At 31.3% G+C, this 23328-nt stretch overlaps 1 protein-coding gene across 3 annotated transcripts in view; it reads right to left on the reverse strand.

The window, feature by feature from the left end:
- Positions 1 to 4566: 4566 nt before the first annotated feature.
- LOC129948835 (oxysterol-binding protein-related protein 9) overlaps positions 4567 to 23328 on the reverse strand; it is a 69465-nt gene continuing 50703 nt past the window's right edge. For 2 of the 3 annotated variants that reach the window (XM_056059921.1, XM_056059922.1), the window contains exons 8-16: positions 12141 to 12596; positions 11910 to 12061; positions 8772 to 8873; positions 8535 to 8709; positions 8340 to 8475; positions 8149 to 8241; positions 7621 to 7742; positions 5833 to 5938; positions 4567 to 5500 (exon numbers count right to left, since the gene is read on the reverse strand). In XM_056059921.1, coding sequence (XP_055915896.1) covers positions 5414 to 5500; positions 5833 to 5938; positions 7621 to 7742; positions 8149 to 8241; positions 8340 to 8475; positions 8535 to 8709; positions 8772 to 8873; positions 11910 to 12061; positions 12141 to 12596 — 1429 coding nt within the window. In that variant the 3' untranslated portion in view covers positions 4567 to 5413. Of the gene's footprint in view, positions 5501 to 5832; positions 5939 to 7620; positions 7743 to 8148; positions 8242 to 8339; positions 8476 to 8534; positions 8710 to 8771; positions 8874 to 11909; positions 12062 to 12140; positions 12597 to 19629; positions 20051 to 23328 lie in introns of those variants that run through there. The other variant, XM_056059923.1, reaches the window with a different exon arrangement.

The following is a 23328-nucleotide window of genomic DNA, read 5'->3' on the forward strand; positions in this document are numbered from 1 at the left end:
GTAAAACTAGAGACATATAGCTAGGGACCGAGCTAGATGGAGAAGTTTGTAGGGTGAGGCCCTAGTTCACACAGGACTGTAGCGCCACCTTAAGTATGTAAGTAAAATCTAATATACAGTCAAATGCACACTTATGTGTCATAATCAATGGGAATTTCCGGAGACTATGTGAGATAATAAAAAAACTTGTATTTCGCAGAATAATCAACGTTTGTTGTTAAGAACTATGTCGCCTTAGCTTAGGCATAAAAATACCGTATTATAGATTTTGTTTAAAAAACTTTCAAGAGTCAGTATTTATCATTCAAAATTTTGTTTCGGAATTTAAAGGCGATTGAGAAAGTACAATTTGATATATTTAGTATCAAAATCAAGTTAAAGAATTATAAATAACATTTGTATGCTTTAAAAAATAAAATTATTTTATTACAGAATCATCCCATCTGACTTCTTGAAAATCATTTTTCAAAAAAGTTTTGTATCGTATGTCAATGAATTCTTTTAGAAGTCAACGCTTTTCAAAGACAGTGGCTTGATAATAAGGTTAGCGACGAATCGTTTTCCGTTCTACCTTTCAAATTCGACTCCTTATTAACGAATTCGCGGCGAAGCGAAAATAGTTCTTAATATATTCCAGTGATTTGACACTTTTGGTTTGGAATTTTTTTTTCTATATTACAGTGATTTGACAGTTTTGCGGATTTATTCAAAATTTTATATTTTATTGTGCATTGTGGAAATTATAAGAAAATTAAAATAAAGCTAGCTCACATTAACCGAACAGTGGATAATAATAAACACTCATTCGTCTGTGAATTCGACAATAAAAGCTGTCGGATTTCAACTAGCCAACAAAAATTATGACATTTCAGATTCGCCTTCGAATTCGTTAATTGGTCGAATTCAAAATGAAAAAGGCAAAAGCGAAAGCAATCCCTGCAAAGTTTTGTTCACGGGTACTGCCTCTTGCGAGGAATTGACAAATTCTTCAAGAGTAATTCTTGTCATGAAAAGTGCTTTCTCAAATATGCCGTTCGGATTCGGCTTAAAACTGTAGGTCCCTTCCATCCCTGACAACAGTACTCGCACACAGGAATGGTTGAGAGTTATCAGTCACTAGGCCCTAGTTCTCAAACGGACTGTTGCGCCACCCAATTTATTTATTTTTAAAACCAGAGTTCAGATTCGAAATCAGCATCAACAACTAACTAAAACGTATTCTCATCTCAAAACCTGATGTAGATTCAAATGAAGAGACACTGAAGTCATTTATCATTTATTCCTAAATTTAAAAGCGAGTGAGGGAGTTAAAGTTAAAAAAAAAAATAAATACAAACTGAAAACATTTGAAAGATCAATTTAACTTGACCATCAACCCGGAAATCATTATTAACAACTTTTTTCGAAGAATAAGGTAGCTCCCGGTTGATCCATTGACCAATTTTTAGCAACAGGCATTTGCAAAAAGGACTTTAGGTTCCTTAAGATTGAAGACCATACATTTAGCAAAATTAACGACTTAAAAGACCAATAAAGCAAGAGAAAGTAACGACCAAAATTTCGAATATAAATGCCAACATAACAACCTAAGAGTTGGTTATAGTATTGTACGTCTATTTATCCAAACATTTCATACGATTTTAAGAGGGATTTGTTTAGAAAGTTCAATCGGTTTCATCATAGGTCGCGTCTGAGAAGATTCGTGCTACAAATGGAAATCAAAAATACAATACCTTCAGTCATAACTAAAATTCGTAAACACAATTCAAAAACTATACCTAGATATTCTTTTTCTTCCCTTTTTCATATTTTGAGACCAATATATTTAATCTGATAAAAACTATGACCCGCCAAATTTAAATTACGAAATTATTTTCTTTTTTAAAATTTTCTCACTGAATTAATTCTGAGTACAGCCTTTAATTTCTATGATCAACCGTTAAGTGAGTAAATTCCACTTGACTTTTAAAAAATCATTGTTCAAAAAAGTTGTTGAATTCGAATGCGGTCATTTTTCAATATCTTCTTTTAAAGCGAGATTTTTAAAAGGCAACGCTTTTAAAAAGACAGTACTTAAAACTTAGATAATCAGCTAGGTTTAAAAAATGGATCGAAATGAAATCGAAAATCGAGTGAAATTGTTTTCAGGTCTTCGAATACTTTTTGAAATCACTTCAGGTGAAATTAAGGCAACTGACGTACATATATACATAGCATCAATCAATAAATACATTTAATTGTCGTTGTTTGTATAAACAAGGTTTGAAGTTCTATTGCAATACCAATTATCTGATAATATAGTTTGGTAAAACTCTGGTGTCGAAGCTTAATTTTTGATCGTGTCAATTTTCAAAAGAACATTGTTTTACGCGAAATGTTATGGAAAAGACATTTGGCTTGCTAAAAAATCATTTTAAATGCTTTGTTTGTTACCTCAACCACACACTAGAACCTGCAACTTCTTACGAACCGAGGTTTTTTTCACTTAAGTCACACCAACAAACTCTGGTCGAATTCAAATCACTTGAAAATTGCAAATATCAAAATTTAGAACATGGATATCAACTTCCTTTTGAGCTCGAAAATTTGTATTTTGAATCGATTTCAATTTAATTTCGAGTGAAGTGAAATACAGAACCTGGCTGATAGTTCAGTCTTTAAATTTGGCCAAAATTAGTATTTATACATTATTGGTATCCTATTATGCTTCTATCATACTGAAATATGAAAAATATATAAAAGCTTTTGAGATTTTGAAGTGGTATTGTACTGAAATTTGTATTCTTAAATAATTCCCTTAAAAAAGTGAATAAAAACTACTTTAAATTTTTTATTTTAAATCATGAATTTTTATTAGCTATATAATAAAATATATTTACAATACATTTTATTTTTGTTATTAGATTTTAATTCTTTTACTTTTTGTTGAACAATAAAAAAAACTTCGACTAAGAAAAATAATATTTTATATAAGAACATTCGTATCAAGATTTCAAACATTTTCCATACTCTTTTTTTGTTTTGTTTTTCTTTTAAATGTAACAATTTATTTTCGTTTCTTATTTTGCTTTTTTAAGAACAACGTAAGAAAATATTAATGATATTTTATTTATAATTATTATTTTTATTATTTCTTCATACATAATATGTATGTTTTTTTTTTTTATTTTTATTATTAACTAATTAGTTATATAACAAATCATTGCTTATTAGGTTTTGTTTTGTGTACGTTTTTCTTTTCTTTTTTGGGACTTATTTCCTCTTTCTTTATATCTCTATTTAATATATGTAGGTAGATAAAGTGTTTTTAAAAGTTGAATTTATGTATGAGATTGTAAGAATAAATGTTTAACGTTTTTCTTTTATTTGTTATAATTTTGTTAATTTTTATAATCATCATTGTTAACTGTGGTTATGAGTGTGGTGTTTTTTTAAATTTTATTTTGTATAATTTATTTATTTGTTTGTGAGAAAATAGAAAATATATTTTATTATTTGATTTACCAGAAAAAAATCGTTATATTATAAAAATGTACTTTTAGCATAAAAAATAAATATTTGTGTGACTGTAAAAAATATTTTATATTTTTTGTGGTTGTTTTTTGTTTCTTTTGTATTTTGGTGGAAAGTATAATTGTAATTTTTGAAAGTGTGTGACTGTGAAACAATTTTGTTTTTAATAAATTTGGTGTTAAAGTTTATTAAAGCTAATCAAGGTTAATGTTTTTTTTTTGTCTTAAAATGACCTAAGTATCTCTTTGTTTAAAACTTCATTCTTGTTTAAGCGTTTTTTTTTGTTAAGGTTTCATAAATAGAAGGATATACAAATATGAACTTTTGCCAAAAGTATAAGAGCTTTGGGCTCAAATACCTTTTACAACAAAAACTGAGAAACAAAGTTAACTGAGATCTTGTTTTATTAAACATGCCATTTTGTTAATCAATTTATATGGCATACTTCTGATTACAATAGTTTCCCAAACAATTAATTATTTATATAACAGTAACAAGGTTTCGAGACTTTGCCTATTTTTGAAAACAATGATTAAAGCAGTTGAGCGAAATATGCTGGTTTCTTAAGCCACGTTTAGTCTCTAAAATACAGAAACCAAACCTCAAATACCTTTTACAAGAAAAACTGAGAAACAAAGTTAGCTGAGATCTTGTTTTATTAAACATACCATTTTGTTAATCTATTTATATGTCATGCTTCTGATTACAAAACATTAATAGTTTCCCAAACGGTTAAATCCATTTATATAACAGTAACAAGGTTTCGAGACTTTGCCTATTTTGAAAACAATAATTAAAGCAGTTGAGCGAAATATGCTGGTTTCTGAAGCCATGTTTAGTCTCTAAAATAGAGAAACCAAACCATAACTTTTGAGATTTTTTTTAAAAACTAATTTAGTGCTCAAGTGCCTACTAAAGGACACCGGGGGTGCTTTTATTCCCATTATTGAAAATCAAACGTCTCAATCCTCAACTCGGATGTAGACAAAGCCAAACAATGAACCAGCTTTTAACTTAAAAAATTCATTTAGACTCTTGGTTTTTTTTGTAATATTTTAAGTCTTTAGAGGACGTTCCATCCCACAACTGACTGAATCAACTTAAATATGTTCTTATATGATGAAATAAGTATAGAACAAACTATGTTTACGATTGTCGGTGTTTAAAAGTAAAAGAATAATTTTTAAAGTAAACAAATCAAGTCTTAAATAACTAAATACAAAAAATCCTACCATAACCCATGATTTAAGCTATGTTAATAAAGTAGCTTCGAGGAAGGAAAGTTAACTTGTTGTGTAGAAAAAAATGTAACTAATTTATATCAGCTTTGATAAACTTAAAGTGTATTTGCCCTGAAATATAACGATAAAGTTTTTGAAATTTCTTCTTTTTCTTCTAAAGACTGTGCAATAACAAGTGCATTATAAAAATAATAAAAAAACATAACATTATTTTTGTTTTTATCTTAATTAGTTGCTATCCTGTTTTATACTTTATGTGTATATCACTAAAAATATTGTAATTATAGCATCAATAATAATAATCTTTTCTTTTTTCTCTTCGTTTTTAATGCAAGAAGTCTTATTAAAATATATTTAAATATACTATATATGTATGTATTTTTTGTTTATAATTAATAACTTTCTTTTTTAGATTATCTTCTTTTACTTCTCCTTATTCGTTTTAATATATATATATATTTTTGCATCCCGGTTTCTGCTTATGCTTATGTATTGTGTTTTGTTTTCTTTTTTTTTAATTTTATTATTTGTCAAGCCTTACAAGCTTAAGGGACCGTTTACCATCTACCGTTATTCCGTGATATGATAGTTTATAATTTTTACATTCTACTTGGCTGGTTAGGTTGTTTGTAGTCGCTATTGTTGCTAAATTGTTGTTATTATCTCTTGTTTTCCTTCTCTTGGAGGTACAAACGTTGGCTAAGTGGTCTTGTGTAGATCCAATTTTCTCCAACCGGTTTGAAATACTATAAATTAAGAGGAAGAAACATGAGATTAGTTTTTGTTTGAGTTTGAGTTTCTACGCTCATATAATTGAGTTTCTTCAAAACCAATTTTACGGCAAATCTAGTTTTGAAATGCTTCCGAGTTTTACATTTTCCAAAAATTTGATTTAAATGTCGGTAAACTTATAATCAATCAGACTATTTTCATTTAATAGACATTCAAATCAGACTTTTGATACATTTAAAACTGAGAACATCTGTCAATCAAAACTTAACTAAACTAAAGTTGACGTTAAACTAATTTCGGAGAAACTCAATAATATACGCGTAAAGAAATTAAAAAAAAAACTTACTTTGTTTTCCCACACACTTTCAGTCTCTTTGCGTGTTTTTGCTTCTTCACGCTGTTTTTGTTCTACCTGCGATTTAGCATTTGTCGCACGGTCAATGTCATTGAATCTATATTTTTACAAAATAAATTAATTTAATTAAATCAAATTTAAAGTTTACTAAACAAAATTTAACTCGGCAGGACGCTTCTATTGAATGACTGAGAATGATCAAAGCTTTTTCTTTTTAGATACAAATTTGTTTTGTCTGTCAAAAACCAAATCACGAATTAAAAGAGTTCTCTAGATTTGTGTAGCATTTGGGTCAATCGATTGCAAAGGATTTGCCTGACTTTAAGAACAAGAAAACACGAAGGAAACGCTAGTGACTTTTAATCAACAAACATTGGATGATGAACAGAATTTTTGGACACATCATTCCTGGTCTGGATAAAAACGTTAACGAATTTAAAATTTTGTTTGAAAACTTATTGCTTAGCTTAAAAAGGCAAAGCTATTCGTACGAATTGATAAATTCTATTTTAAGAGAATATAATAAATTTAATGTTTACTGCTTGAGTATTAACAAAGCTTTGATCTAATCTCGTCTTATAGAGATAAATGTGTTTAAAGTTAAAGTCAATAGTGATGTACAAAATTTACTCAACCTATTGGTTATTATTGGCTTGAAGTTTTTTGTTTTTAGATAAATTAGAGCTTGAAGTTTACTTTTGATGGTCTTTAGAATATGATTAGAGCAAGTTTTTGTGAAGACGAAACGGAAGAATTCTTAAGACCATTCATGGACTATCGAAGTGTCAAGACTTTAGGGTGTTTTTTTTAAGATGAATGGGACGTTTCAAAAATTGTTTTCTATGGTTTGACTGTGGAAAATATCTAACTGGATAACATTTCTCTTCAGTAAAGTTTAGTAATTTATCAAAATCTTTGAACGCATAAATAATTTGAATAAAGCTTCAAATGTTTAGACATTTGAAACAAGTAAAACTGTTTAGCTATGAAGCTTATTTCTGGATAAATGGCTTCGTCAATAAAAAAGTTGCCGAATATGGAGTAAGGAAAATCCTCAAGCCATTAACGAATGACAGTTTGGTTGGATTTACACGCTGAAATGAGGAAAGAGCTCCTGTTACGTCGAATTGCGAGCGCTAAAGAATCATGCTGTATGATTTTTTGTTTCAAGAACTAATCAGCTAAATATTGATAACATTTAATTCCCATAAGATGACGGAGTGTAACTTGATTGCAAAATCAATTTTGGTGACAAACCAGCAACTCTTGAAACGGCTATTTCCGATATTCGACGCCAAAGTTATTGGATAAATAGTGAAAAATTCTTCTGATCGAATGCACTATGTAACTTGTTGCCACGGCGAACTTATGCTAGGAATCTCATATCAAAAATGAATGCTTCCTCAAGCTCCAAAACAGCAACTGATATTTCCTAAGGCTATGCCAATTATTACTTGACTCAACTCAAAGGTGTTTAAGTTGTGAATTGTGATTGCCAACAAAACACTTTCATTACTCTGAATAAGACTTAACAAGCCAATAAGCCAGTGCAAGTTTCTGAAATAAATTTACTTATGTGCCTCGAAAACTTTAGCACACAGTTTTAGTTGGTGGAAGGAGGTTTTCTTGTTTTCCTTCAAAGAAAATTATTGCGAGATTTCTTATTAGAAACTTACACTGGCCAACATGTTATTTACTACACTATTGACTTTATTAAATTAAACCATAAATAGTTAAAACTTAAAATTAAAAATAACCAAATTTTAAAACAATCTTTACTTGAGTCCCGCTGTAACTTCTTTCCAAATTCGCCTTGATTCGTATTCTTCCTGTTCAACGATTGGTCGAACTTGTTTCTTAAATATTGGAATTCGGTTTACGTCAACGAATACTTCAGTTTTCTAGAAAATTAAAACAACAACAATATTTTTTTTTTGAAAACTTTGTTTTTTTTTTCGTTAGTTTTTGAAATATTCCTCCAATTTGTTTGAATTCGTGTTTGTGTTTTTATTATTTTTGTTTGTTTTTGAATATGTTAAAGAATTTGAAGTAGTAAGTTAGTAAATTTTAGAACCAAGCATTATTATTAATTTTCTAGATAAACAAAGTAATACTGAGATACTGGCCACAGATATTTAAGAGAGAAGTACAATAATCGGAGGGAGTGTGGTGCGATCGTTAGTGGTACAATTATTGTATTTAGTATGTTTGAACATAAAAAGACTGGGGTTATCAACTTAAATGAGGAGAGAATAAAAAAGAAACAACAGCAAGCAGAGTTACAGAAACAAGAAAATGTGATATTACGTTTTTTGTGGGATCGTGCCATTTAGCTTCCATAAGACCACTCCATTCGCCAGCGATCGAGACAAAGGATTTCTTTTCGTTAGGAGCGTAGATCTATAAAAAAGTATAATTTTGTTAAAAGTATTTTGTTTTTAATCGAATATAAACATTTCAAATTTAAATAAAAGAAAAATTAGATCTAATTTGTGTACCTCCGCAGTGACTTTGTTACGTTTTCCACCATAAAATGGTTTTGTTACAAATTCTATTTCCGTATGGTAACCAGTTTGAGGACATTTGATTTCAACCGATCCACCCAACTCGATCCACGGCACAGTTAGGATTGATCTAAGCAATAAATGTTTAAATACTATTCATAGTGTTATTTTTTAATTTAAATATTATACCTTCCGTAACCATTGGGAAATGTTAGAATGTACTCTTCATTAAGGTCACATAGTGTTACGATTCCTTCGCCTATATTGTGTACACCAATCGATAAACCAAGGAATTTTGATTTTGTCCAGACGTGGGCGGCAAATGTGATTTTTCTATTATAATGTTCCGCATAAAATGCAGAAACTAAATGATAGAAACATAAAACATACAAATTATTGAAATCTTAAGAAATGAAAATAATTTACTTGGAGGATGATGTGAGACCTGTTCGGCAAGGAAGGTTAATTGGTTACGTTTGCACCATGGTATGGGTCCATCTTTGACCTCTTCATTATCGGGCTTTTCACCTAAAGAAAATATAAATAATTTTTTTTATTAAATTTAAATGTTCAAGAATTTATAGTAAGACTTATTTTTCGGAATGATGATTGTTTTAAAAGTTGGTCTAATGAACAAATTTAGAAAATGAAAGAGGAAACTACCGCGTTTCAAATAAATAATTATCTTTTTTTAAATATTAAGCTTCGGAGCTAGTGGATGAGACAAATAAACGTTTATTGGAATATATTTATACATAACAATAAAGACAAAAATTGACTGCATGTTTGGCTGGAAAGTATTCTAAGGATATTAAACAATTTTGAAATAATATGACAATTCCTTCATCCTAAATTTATCTGACATTAGGTAAAAAGACAGTACTAATGAAAAGAAGGAAGTTTTTAGATCACGTTTTAGTAGTTTGCTGATAGAAGCAAGAAATGTTAAATTTCTTTTGTCACTCTCAAAGAAGTAAGCAGCATGCAGAGTACAAAGAAAACTCCAATGTAACATAAACGCAAGTAAAGATGTGTATCACATCATTCGGAAATTGCAGTGAGCATTTTTATATATAAATGAAGTAAGCCACCCTAGAATTACCATCGCTTATACCAACCGTGGCAAAAGTTTTTTGATAAACTGTAACTAAAAGGGCTTAAACCAAAATAATAGAAGAAAAAAGTCTATTTGCGAACAAGTTTCGATTCAGAAATAAATATTCCACAATTGACCAAACATTGCGTATGTAGTGACAAAGGAACAAGTTTGCTCTGCTTTATTTTCAAGCCTTTGATACGTTTTTACACTTGGGACTTCAAACTGACTGAGGGATTTTCCCAGGCATGACTTTGAATGCATATTTAAAAAGGAAAGACAAGATCTAAAATTTAAGCACGGAAGACTGGTTACTAGAGTAGAACCAGAACAAACGAATGTTATAAAAGTAGGTATCGAAACCCGTTTAGACATTTGGCATCCAACTATGGGGCTGTACAAAGAAACAAATGGACGAATTCATCTAAATACTCTAATAAATAGTTTTTCCTGGAACAATAAATGCCCATTGATATATTTATAAGGAATAGCGATATATGTACATATATCGTGACCTTCAAATTGCAATTATAGCTACAAAAAATGTTAAAAAATAGGCTGTATCAGCGACAGGAGTCATACCAACCTAGGAGAAAATGGAGGCCCTCTTAAATATACGAGATCGGATATTGCGAAGAACCAAGCTTCTTGAGCTGATGTTCTACAAGCTATGTATTATAAATACAAACTTCCCCTAAAAGAATTATAAATAAATTAAGGAAAATCTTTTGTCGATCTTTCTAAGATAGGTCCTAATAAAGGGGTTATTTTATTACGGTAAGAGTCAAACACTGCTCGGTAACGATTCTTACCGAGTGTCTTTTTGTTAGTGGTGATTTTATGGTCTTGACAATATTCGATCTGATTAGAAGTTAAAAATACTTTGTCTTTGAATCAAATTTGAGGTGATGGGCCCCAAAAAAGTTATCGTCCAAGTCCATCTAGCAGAACTGTCGCTTGCACCACTCTTTACTCGCATTCCATTAATATGCGTCTGGACAAAAAGGGAGTTGGCAAAGACACATGGCTGCATTGATTTTATTGATTTAAGTTAATAACTAGGACCTTTCAGTTTTCTCTTCAATAAGTAACTACAAACAATGATGGTAAATATACATTACGAGATAGAGCTCTTGGGCCACTTATTGTTGTTCTTTTTTTTTGCTTCTGTTGCGATTCTGTCACTGAACTGTGAGCCGCTCTTTCAAGACTCATGGTTCTGATAAGAATTTTATTATTATAAAACTCTATTTTAAAATTCAACAAATTGTCAACTTAATTTTCATATTTTACGTTGCTATTGAATAATTTCAAAAATATGCTTTCACGTTGACTTAAAAATGTGTGTGAACGTGAGCCTCCAGAAAATGATTTGTTCACATGAACAAAATTTTGCGTCTAGTAAAAAGTGAAACGATGAGAATTGGGGCATTCTCATATACGACCTAGACATTTTCAATAGCCCACGATGTTCAAGATATTTCTGAAGAAGTAATTTGAAGTCCAGGAATTTGGAGTTTTGGAATGAGAAAGTAAAAGGAAGTTTTTTTTCAAAATGAGAAAGATAAGTAATAATTTTCATTTTTGTTATAGCGGCAACAGAGACTATACTAGTAGTGAACTCTCTTAAAACAACAAACAAAAACTCTCCTATTTAACCTATTATCACGTCTTTTTTTTGCAGATAACCGCACACCAATCAAGATTCTCTGCCCCCTAAATGGTCAAAACTGATGAAGAGAACATTGTCGAAATAATCACTGCCACCGAAGAAGTGACCGATGAGATTCTGGTCAATAAGCAGGAGTTGGTTGCGCTGGACAAACGACGACAATACACACTAGAAGCCATAAGAGAGATTGAGAATAAATGCGCCGATGAGAAGAAGCTGTGGATTACTCTTGAAAGCACATTGGTGAAGATGGAACGGAACAAAGCATTGGAATTGTTGAAAAAATGGTTAGAATTTGTTCTTATGAAATTTAATAGAATCCTGGTTGGTTAAAAATTTAAAATTTGCAGATCCGGTTGTGATTGCAACTGAAATCAATAAAATTCGATCAGATCAAAAGGTTCTAGTGAACAAATATTGAGATCTGGAACAATTGTCTCTGTATTCAGGAGCCAATTTGAAGCCAATAGATAAAAAGGTTGATGCTCTTAAAGCTAATTTGCCTTATTTGTAAATATATGATTACATGCAGGGATTTTTGTTTTGTTAAGAATATAGTTTTATTTTAAAATAAATTGAACTATTTTTGTAAAAAAAATGGATTCTTTTTTAAATTTTGTAGTTGCAAATACTATTGTGGGTCTGTGACTGTCTTTACAATCATGCCGCTTAAGTAAAGCTAATTAAAAGAGGAGATGATTTTTTATAGAATTAAAAGGTTTATATAAAATAAACGAACTAAAGCAAATAGCTGCATGAATTAAGATAAATCGAGCTATAAGCAAAACATTCTTACCAGGAATGTCCCAATGGCACTGAAACACTTCTCCCAAAATGGGGTTGTAGGGCTTTTTGGCAACAGAGCTCTTTCGTCCAGCATGATAAGCACTCAAATACCATCTTGTGACTTGAACAATTCGATCTCGAGGATCTTCTAATTCAGCGATTCTGAAAAAAAAAGAAACAAAAAACCAACATTAACTTTGAGTTCTATTTTGAAAAAAAAAAAAATTACAAGTAAACTCACTTTAAAAACAAATCTGGATGAGCAAAATAATCGGCGTACATTTCTAACAGAGATCTTCTTTCCAAAATAAACGTTGGAAGCACCACTTTTGTTAAGTCCATTCCAATTTTAACCTGCGACAATATATGCGACACCATTGACCCGTGCGATTCCATAGAAATGCTAGTGTCTTCTTCCTCCTCGTAAAGTGCATCATAATCAATACTGCCATCGGTGCGCAACGGAACAGCTGCACCTCGTGCCTCGGCTGGTGGAGTGATACGCCTTTCATTTTGTGTTACAGACTCTTTGTCAAATGACGATGCAGTCGAGTATTCTTCACTCTCCGAGGGCACTGGCAGTCCTGTGGAATTTGCATCGTTGCTAATGGAACCAGTCGCACTCGACACTACAGGCGGTATGGGCGGTGATGTTTCTTGCGTGGGAGAGGTTTCTATGGAAAAACCTCTAGTCGCACTGAAAATATAACAAATAAAAATATTTAAATATTTTATTTACATAGAGTTTGAAAATTTAAGTAGCGAAAATTTAAGAATTAGTCGAAAAGGGAATTCAAAATCATCATCAACTCAAATCGCTTTGCTAAACTGACTGTGTTCCAAGAAAAAGCGCTGGTATGAATATTACAAAAACAGTTCACATTGAAGTGTTTAATTTATTCCCAGCTAAAGGGTTTAAATAAGTTTACTTTTAAGTAACTTTCTGTGGCGTCACAAAATGTAAATTAAAATACACCAACAAAGGAAAAGCTAATAAGCGTCACGCTTGGAAGCATTTTCCAGAATTTCTGGTTCATGGTTAATTTAGATGCTTTTTTGTATGTTTTCTTCTGAGAATCATTGAAAATTTAAATGCTTAATTTTATGGCATTAAATCTCAGCACAATCATTATTTTATTGGTTACTGTGTTAACTAAAGTGGGTAGTTCTGAGAAGATACCTACTCAAGTATATTTTTTAATGACCATGGTGATGGCAATGGCGATGGCAATGGCGTCTCTCAATAAGATTAAGTGGACCCTTGTCAATAAATAAACTTTTCTACATGAGCTCATTTCTAATTTACATCCTACTACGGAGGCGTTCGGTGTGGCGGATGGGAATGGGATATCAGGATTATGTGCTGAGCAGCATAAAACTAAGTTAAGGAACTCCTACTCCTACAATTATCATCATCGTTGTTATAGCCCATTTATTTTCGAAATAAAAATCTTGTTCAAGCGCCAAATATATTTTGTTATTACATTAGAATTGATTTTGTTTAGTATTTTTGGTGTATTTCAAAATGTCCAAGTTCAAGGTAACAATGTTCTCCAAAAGCAGTGTGGGTATTTTGTTGGATCCTTAAAAATGGCATCATCCATTTCGAGGGGTGTTGTATTTTAGGGAAGAGGAAAGAAAACTCTGAAACGTCAATTCGACATTTTATTGCCAGTTTGTTTGTGTTTTCTTTTTTTTTGAGACTTAAAAAGGATGCGAAACCCATTTTTCTGCTTTGACAATTGGGAGGAGAAAAGGAAACTTTATCCAAACAAAATTCCAGGCAAACAAAAATGTTTGGATTACCTTTTTATTTCTTTGTTTGGTTTGGAAATTCTTTTTTCTTTTTGTTTTGTTGGTTTTTTGGCATGAATCCAAATAAATAGTAGTTCAATATTCTTCCTTGATATAAAATTTGGAAAATCAATAAACATGTATTTTGTTTGCCATCCCTTCAGGGTTCAATGGTTTTCTGCCCTCCATATAAAATGATAAGTGCCGCATATAGATATAACAATAGAACAATTGGTAGTTTGGAAGCCTTGTGGGGACATCTGAGTGGGTGTCTATCTTGTCCTGTATATCATTGAACTCGTTGTCGTTATCAACATTAAAGTGAAACTAATTCAATAAAAGTTTGCAAAAAAGTTAGTATATATGAAAAGGAATCCCTTTTTGAAATAATTTTGGATAAAGGATCAATATGCTGAGAAGGAGGGGACTTGATTGGATGTTGAGTTATAGTCAAAGCTATTTATGGATGTTGTTTTGAAGGGCAATGGTAGAGAGGGGAGTGAAATTTGGCCTGGTCCATTAATAATCCTTTGTTTTTATTTTGTGAGCTTTTGTTTCTAACTAAAAAGGGTTTTTAAATACAAAAGAGAAAAAAGTTATGAAAACAAAATTTTAAATGCAGTGAGAGAGAATATTTAATGAATAATCACAATACAAACATTTTTTCGTTTTGAAATTTTAATTTGATGCTATGTATGCACATAAGAAATGCATGTGTTGAAGCTACATGGAGTTTTTGTTTAGCTGCATTAGAAGTTAAGATGTTGTTTTTTATGGTTTAACATTTTAGAATATCAAACTATGTTGACTTTACTGTTGTTCAGTAAGGTTTGGTGATTCATCATGAATAGTTTAACCAAAAAAATAAATAAATCTATTTAATATTGTTAAATGCTCAACATTTGGCAAAATAGGTACAAAATAATTCATTTACAATTACATTTAATTGTATTTTACAATTTTTTTCTATTACTTTAAAATATAATGGAAGAATTTCAATTCCTAATTATAAGTAAATAATTATAAATGCGTTTCTTTCTTGAAATGTAATAATAAAACATAAATGTAATTAAAAACCAATAAAGTAATGATCAACTTAGTAGTAATTATTACTTTTAAAAGTAAGTACCGTAAATAAGTAATTAAATATTACTTTTATCAATAACATATTACTAAATTATTTCTTAAGGTTCCAATTGCTTATATGTTAGTTATTTTTTAAGACTTATTTAGTTGTATTGTACAGGGTCCGGCAAAAAAACCTACCGTATTTTTAGTCGTTTATATTTAAAGCTATTTATAGATAAAATGGTATTCCGGGTATAGATAGATAGAGGTCTATCGTATTTCCGCAGTTAATGCGGATCGCTACTGACACATGATTGAGACCTTCCTACAACCAAACTTAAATCTGTTTACTAGGACACACAAAGAAGTCTGGTTCCAACAAGATGGAGCCACAGCACACATTTCACTGCGTTCACAAAATATGGGAGATCTTTTTGCCGTACCCTGTATATAGGGTTTATTTTTGAACATATTGTTTTTAACATTGCAATATTGAATATTTTTACAGCTATCACTTGGCCGTGTGGCCTGCTGGATTGTGGGATTTAACACTGTTAAAACATTTTTTGTGAATTTAAGTGAATTCTTGTCTACGCAGAAAAGCCCGATATAGTTCACATCTTTGAAGAGGATATTCGGCGACTTGTTGTTGGTATGTGGCCCGATTCCGGCCAGTCGCGGCCCGAAATTATATTTCAAAGATGATGAAAAACTTTTATATTTAAAATGAAGTTAAATTCTAGTTCATAACATTAATTTATGTCCGTTTTATATTTTCTTGAAAACCTCATACTAAAACAAAACCTTTATTATTTCGTCATTAAGTCTCCATTTCCAGCTCTAACACTTATTGACAAATAAAGTGTCAAAATAAAGAGAATTTTGTGTAGACTACGGAAATTGTATTTTAATTAAATAAAAATTAATAATTCGTTAAAACATGTAACATTTTATTCATGTTTATTTTGAGATTCGAACGAAACGTTGAATTGAGTGACTAGATATATTTGTTCGAATAAATTTTGTTTATTTTGAGATTCGAATCAAAAATATTTTTTGCAAATTAACCTCATTTTGGAGATCAGCTAATCTAAATGATTTGATTAAATATTCAAGACATGAAATTAAATATACTTTCAAATAACGTAACCATTTTGGTTTAAATTTCCATGTTGTGTTTATACCGTTTAAAATGTTGTGTATATTCGTATCTTCAAGTCAGTGCAGTTTTTCTTATTTTTGAACAAGGTAAACAATGGCAATAGTTTTGTTTCTTAATTCTAATGGCAAGGAACGAGAACATGTTTTTAGAAGAAGGATTATGGACGCATCAAATCCGTTTGAGTTTGACGATTTACAGAAAAACTCTTATCAGGACTTCTTGCTCCTTATTGCTCAAATTAGAATGTGACTATGCCCTTTATAAAATAAAAAAAAAAAAAACTCGTCAATATAACCAATTTCGTTTAATTATCGTATGAAAATTGTTCAAACTTACAGAAAATATCTGAACGACACAAAAATGACATTTTATTCGAATCATTTGAAAGTCAAAGTTTACTTAGTTTTTTTAATGAACTTTCGATTGAATCAGTAAACTTTCGAATCGATCGAATCTTAAAATAAAATCCTCTCGCATTCGAATAACTTTCGATCGAAAACGAATCTCAAAATAAGCGTGATTACAATACAAACATGAAATACTGGGAAAATAATATTTAAAAGTTACGGAACTAACCGAAGACACAAACCATTTCTATCGCAAAGTTGGTTTCTCTGTATTTTATACTCTTTGGGATGAGTTCTTTTTTAAGTTATGAGTGGTCTTGGGATGAGCTAAGTTAAAAAAAAAGAAACAAAAACTCATTCCAAGTAAAATTTTACAATGATAATCAATTGTATCGAAATTTGTGTCTTTTTTATTTCCGTTTGAATTTTAAATTAATTCAAATGTTGTTAAAATATTTCTAAACTTTTTTTTGGAAATTTGCGTTGGGATTATATTTTCCACATCCATAAGGGATAAGTTTTATATTAGAGGAACCGTTGGTTGGTTGGTTTTCCGGTCTTAGGATGAGCTAAGTTAGGAACCGTGAGAAATATTTGTGTGGGGGTTGTTAAAAAGAACCATTTCATACCAGAAACAAAAACTTATCCCAAGAAAAACTTTACACTGATAAATCAATGGTTTATTTTATTTAAAACATTTCGAAACTGTTTTTTAAAAAAATTACGTTGGGATTCCATTATGGATGCGTTTTTTACTAGAAGAACCGTCTTGAAAAACAAAGTTTCTGATGATGATACAAAATCATGTCTATGCTCAGATTTACGTAGATGGGTATTTACATAGCTACATTCAAATAATAAAATTATGAAAGGAGGAGTCAACCTACTTTAATGACCAAGGATAATTTTTAAGAAGTTGAAACTTGGTGGGAACGCAAGAATTCTAAAATTCACGGTGAAAAATGTTTGATTTCGTCAGGAACGGCAAATTTGTACATACCAAAGATTTATTTTTGACAAAACTAACTTTATAAATCCAAGAAAAATTGAGACTAACTACAGAATGCTTGAGACACATAATTTAATTTGAATTCTTTCATTTGGCAACACATTTTGGTTATAGTAGTTTCTTCACGGAAAAGCTAATCATTTATTAAAAAACAAAAACATCTAAGTACGACAACCAAGAAATCAATTACATTGAATGTAATGCAGAAGTTCTTTCCCTTTAGAACTTAAACAAACAATTTTCAATTTTATGTTATTAGTAAATTATTTTTTTCAATTACAATTACAAGTAATTAAAGTGAATATTTTTTGAATTACAATAAAGTGTATATGTAATGGAAAGAAGATCAATTAGAAACTAATTTTAATTGAAATGAAATTAAAATCAGTTGCGAAAAAGTCATCATTATTATTTCAACGCTGACGCATTGGAAGCCAATATTCAATCTACCATTGACTCCATAAAACAAATGTCACGAAGTTATTAAAAATATTTCTGTGTTAAAGTATTTTTTAAAGTTCTTAAGATCTTTAAAAAAAAAACCATTATAAACATTTAAAGGTGTTCAGTTGAAATATTTAAAACAGGTCTTTTTTATTAAAAGAAAAATAGGTTAAAAATGTATAAAGCAAAAACAGTGCAAAGAAGCTTTAAATATTTTATTATGAATAAGTCCTTTTATATACTTTTTTTTCTTTATTACGTAGTTCAGCAAGACCAAAGTCAAGGCATGACTTAAGGAATCTAATGCTAACTTATTTTTGTGAAACTAAATCTACATTAAAATTAATTGGTTCGAAGGATACCCTTTTGATAATCAGAAACAAAAACCAATATTAAAAAACAAAATTCTATAACGATGAACAAGATTCTTTGTAGAGTGAGGTCTACCACCTCGAGGTTATTAAATATTCATTGTCTTAAGGAATTTGACGAAGGAACTTTGGAAGGAGGGAGGAATCACACGGTATAACAAAGCTCCAGCTTGTTCTTTTGAAAAATTCAAGACCGAGAGAAATATTGAACCAATTAACAGATGAAAAAGGAGAAAGAGGCAAGAACAAGAACGAAAGGAATAAGGATTATTTCTCTAAATAAACTTAAATTTAAGAACTAAGTTTAATAAAATTGAAAAATCGATACAAGCATTCAAAATTGTTTTTATGAATTTATCTCAAAAGGAAAGAGCAATACAAAAAATGCTTAGAGAAAAAAAGAAGTATTTTCTAACTACAGGCTCAGAAATGCGAGTTATCTTGATGCAAGGAATGTATTTAAAGCAATAGCTCTTCCATCTTCTAGTTGTGAAAATAGTAAAACCCTTAGGGGTTAAAGTGCCGTCATAAACCATTAACATAATTTGTCTACCAAATAACCTGAAACTTTAAAAACAACACATGCTCAGTACTCGTGATGTAAATTTTCAAAACACGAGAATCTCCCTTAAGTTAGAAAAATGTATGTAGTTCTTTTATATATAGCTTACACGGTTCCTACTCCGTATCCAAGGCACAATGCAGTACATTGCCTCTGGAACATGGGAATGAAGAAAGAAAAAATAGAATACAATTAACACCGACTTTCATACTCATTTCTCATATTCCGCACCGGACGAGCACCGGTGGCGTATACGTAATGTTTTTTTTCTGTTAAGTTTTAGAAAAAATTGAATAAAAATGTACATTAGCTCCCATCGCTACCTGCTTTCAGATTAAAAACAAAAATCCAGAGACTAACGTCATTTCAAAGGCTCCACAGGAACTAAAGTAAGGTAAGGGTTGTGAATGTATTCTGCGGCGCCGACCGACACAATGACGATGACGACGACTGAACTCACGTTGTTTCCAAGGGCAAAATAAATATTTTTTGAATAAAATTTATCATTTCATATATATCTTCTCGGGGTAAATGAGGCAAAATAAATTCACCATCAAACCCCTTCCCTTTCCATACAGATTGGCAACCTTTACCCCTCGCTCACTCTATCAGTTATAGTACTGACAAAAACAAGCAACAACAACAACACACAAAAAAAGAAGAAAAATAAAGAGGAAAAGTTCAAGTGATGCTTCTGGAGGCTAAAACAATTTTCCCATATACTCGTATGTAGTATGTGCACCAATATAGGCTCCTTTACAACACGGCGGCGATTTCCACCCCCATTTCCCATTCACAGGCTTGTTTTTTGAATTTATTTTTGATGTGATGTCAGTATTGTTTTTTTTTTTTCATTTTGATTTCTTTTCATTTTTATTGCAAACATAGTTCTACTGGGTTAAGGGTGATTCAAAATGAGGTGGTTGGAAAGAAAGACAAGAGCACATGAGAAGAAAGAATAAATTTATCTTACCTAAAGCTTACTTTCCGGACGAACCATTTCTTGAGCATTTTTGCTGTCTCAGCGGAATATTTACAGATAAATAATAATTGGAAGTAGAAAGATTCAAAAGATTCAGCAATGCGGTTTAGTTCTACGTTTACTATTATACGGTGGACGCACGGTACGACACGGCACGGTACGGTTCGACACTGAGGCAATTGGGAAGAGAGATATTAAGTCGTCACCGTTAAATTGGATGGAAGTACAAGCAAACAAATTACATCACAGGCATACAACTCTCTTATCAGAGTTAATTATCAATTAATTCACTTTGATATCCATCAGCCACTATACGAAAATTCCTTAGCCAAGTTCCCCACAAAGCGTTAATTTAATTGCACATTTTATTTTATAGTTTTATATCAAAATAACACTTGAGATATATCTTTTCATCGATAAAACAATGGAACCACCAACGAATCGGAAAAAATAATAATAAAATCAGAATAAGAATCTCAATCAGAATCTGAATCAAAATCAAAATCAGAACCATATACACAAAATTCCAAAGCACTAGAATTCATCTGCTTAAATTACTCACTTCATCGCACTGTTTCATAAAAGAAGAAGAAAATACACGAAATGTACACAGAACGAAGAAATATTCAAATATGAAAACACAAAAAGAAACAACAAGAAGAAATAAAAGAAATATCGGGAGAAAAAAAAATAAATTAAAAGCACGCACCAGAAAAAAAGTATTAAAACGGCGGAATTAATACGTGTGATGATGGGAGGAAATGCGAAATGGGAAATGAGTTTTGAAACAATTGCCGAGTCCTTAAATCCGGAAAATTCTTGAAATGTTTTTTGTTTTATTGTTGTTGTTTTAAAAGTCTCCCCCCAAAAAGGCAAAAACCGAAAATAAGGGCTCTCGGAAAGGGAATTTTTCACTTTAAACTTTACAAAACAGAAAAACAGAAGGCTTCTCGGAAGGTGCGATTGTTCACAGTGCAAAGTGAAATTCCATGCCAGACTGGATGATATATCCTGGCAGTATGATGGCAGAGGGTTAGTTGAGAAGGATATTCTATTCATACATCTATCCATCCAACCACCATCCGTCCGTGCCATGGGTACTTGATACTGTTTGAACTGTTATAAAGAGAAGCAATCTTTTGCTCTTTTGGATGAAAATGAAATGGGAGCAAATAAGAGAGCGTGTTTTAAAGTACACTGGCGAAAATGTTGCGAATTATTTAAAAAGAAAAAGTAAAAGATTAAGGCTTGGTAGAAATTTCAATTAAAAGTGGAAGTTATTTTTTAAATTAAATTGAGGACCTGAAAAATGCTTGAAGATTTATTAATTGTTTGTGTGCGCGTTTTGCTGAGTGAGAAGACATGGAGTAAGTAAGTCAAGAGTAAGTCGTTCCATATTCTTCATGTGCGGTTGAAATAAGAATCTCTATACATAATAGTACCTTGGGAATTGAGCATGATTGTATTTGTATTTATTTATTTCAAAAATCACATAGAAGGTAGAACATAAGTCTTACATTAATTTCAGAATTCGAATAAAAATTATATACCTAAGACTTCTATTTACATTCTTATATAAAGAAAAGGAAATTTACCGCCAAATAGTTGAAAAGTAAAAATTTAAATCTACTGATGCTTCTTATTCCTTTCGTAGCGATGGGCAGAGAGTTCCAAAAGCGTACAATATGAATACAAAATTGTATCGGGAAATCCAGCTTACCGTAGAGATAATTAAGTTGTTGTGTTTGGATGATTTCATGCAGGTAACTCAGAGACCGAAAGTTTATTAAGCTGTTTAGGCTACAACCAGAAATCTGTATCGCAGAAATGGATACGTGATAATAACGACGTAGATTGTAAATATAGCGGACAATATTGTTGTAACCAACATTCAATTTGCGGCTAGTCACACAGTCTAGTTTACAAAAGATTTCACACAAAGATTTCAGCACAATTGGTAGTATAGGGGCCTTAGCAAGTAGCAGTTTAGTTTTGATCGGGATGAAATTTCGAGTGACTTGAAGAAGGCGTAGACTTCCATAGACTTTACCAATGGCAATATTAAGGTGGTCCAAGTGAGAGTGCGGTTGAATAATACTCCTAGGTTTTTAGCAGTTCTAACATATTTAATGGTTTCGTCGTCAAGTTTCAACAGATTTAAACCCGATAGATCAAAGTTTTTTCGATAGATGGGGAGGGATGCGGAGATAGTTCTTTTTTGACCACTGTGAAATGCGGAGCAGATCCTAGTTAATTAAAGCTACCGCATGATTTTTAGCCCCAAAAGGTCGACTTATCAGGAGCTTCACATCATCATCTTAAATCTTAATCTTAATATCATTATATAGATGAATTAAACAATGTTCAGCAACTTGTGATAACTCATTTATGTAAAGTGAGAAGAGGATTGGTCCAAGGATAGATCCCTATGGCACTCCACTCAAAACATTGAGAAATGTGGACGCGTATCCATTGGCCACCACGCATTGTTGCCTTGCGCTGAGATACGAACGAATAAATCTAAAGAAAACTTAAAGTTAATTCGCAGCTTTCTACAAAGAATTGAGTGGTTAACAGTATCAAAAGCCTGAATAATCTAACAGTATTAGCAATGTAACATGATCACTGTCCATTGCCATTCTCATTTCATCAGTTACAAAAAGTAAGGATGATTTGCAGTTGCGTTTAGGTAAAAAAACAGACTGACAGGTACTCAACAGGTTGTTGATTGGAATATATAATTTTTAACTGCCCCAAAATATTTTTTTCAAACACCTTCTAAAGAAACGGAAGAATTTCAATCCGAGGCCGAAATTCTGTACCTGTACTGTGCAGTACGTGTTTGCTTTTTGGGTATGGGAATAATCTTAGCCTTCTTCCATTCTAAAAGAAACTCGGAAGTAGTCAATATGCTGTTAAATATGTAGGTTTTATAGTGCAGTATATATGGAAGCAGTAGTATCAAGAACTTAGGGTCCATTTGGTTCAGGCCAGTAGCATTAAATTTAATCGATATTATTGCCTCTACAAGTCTTCCTCTTGTATTCTTATAAATTCAGAGAGCTGTTGATAGCAGTTGGTTCCTCCTCAGTAAGCGAATGAACGGGTAAAGCAACGTTTGAGGGCATGGACGTAAACTTTTTGTTGAGAGCACAACAATCGACGTCACCAACAGGCTTTTTAGATTGTTTGCAATACCAATTTCACGCAGGTTTTTTCATAATTTCTTACCAGAGGTTAAAGAACCAAGTTTATTTTTATAATAAAGTCTTTTTGCCTTTCTGACCATTACGACAACTTGATTACGCAGTCTGCAAAATTTGTGGATGTGTTCCAGTTTGTAACGTCTCCATTGACTGTAGGCGACATTTTGTCGTGACATCAGAGCAGAGATGTCGCTACTCAGCCAAGGTGGAGCCGTATGCCTAACGAGAAGGGTTTTAATAGGAACAGAACATGCTTTTCAAAAAGCTAATTAACGTTACGCCGTAAAAACCTGACGTGATTTTTTACATTTTGCATATGGTACAGTGAGTTCCATTCTACGCAGTCAAAATCACGCACTAAGTCAGATGTGTTTAAGTTTTTGAAGTCTCGGTATTGAAAAAATTGTTGATCAACCTGAAAAACTATATCCAAACATACAAAAAGTAAATCGTGCTTGGGAAAACCAGGTGCCAAAAACTGGCT

This window comes from Eupeodes corollae, chromosome 3 (genome assembly GCF_945859685.1).
Source record: "Eupeodes corollae chromosome 3, idEupCoro1.1, whole genome shotgun sequence".
Lineage (NCBI taxonomy): Eukaryota > Metazoa > Arthropoda > Insecta > Diptera > Syrphidae > Eupeodes > Eupeodes corollae.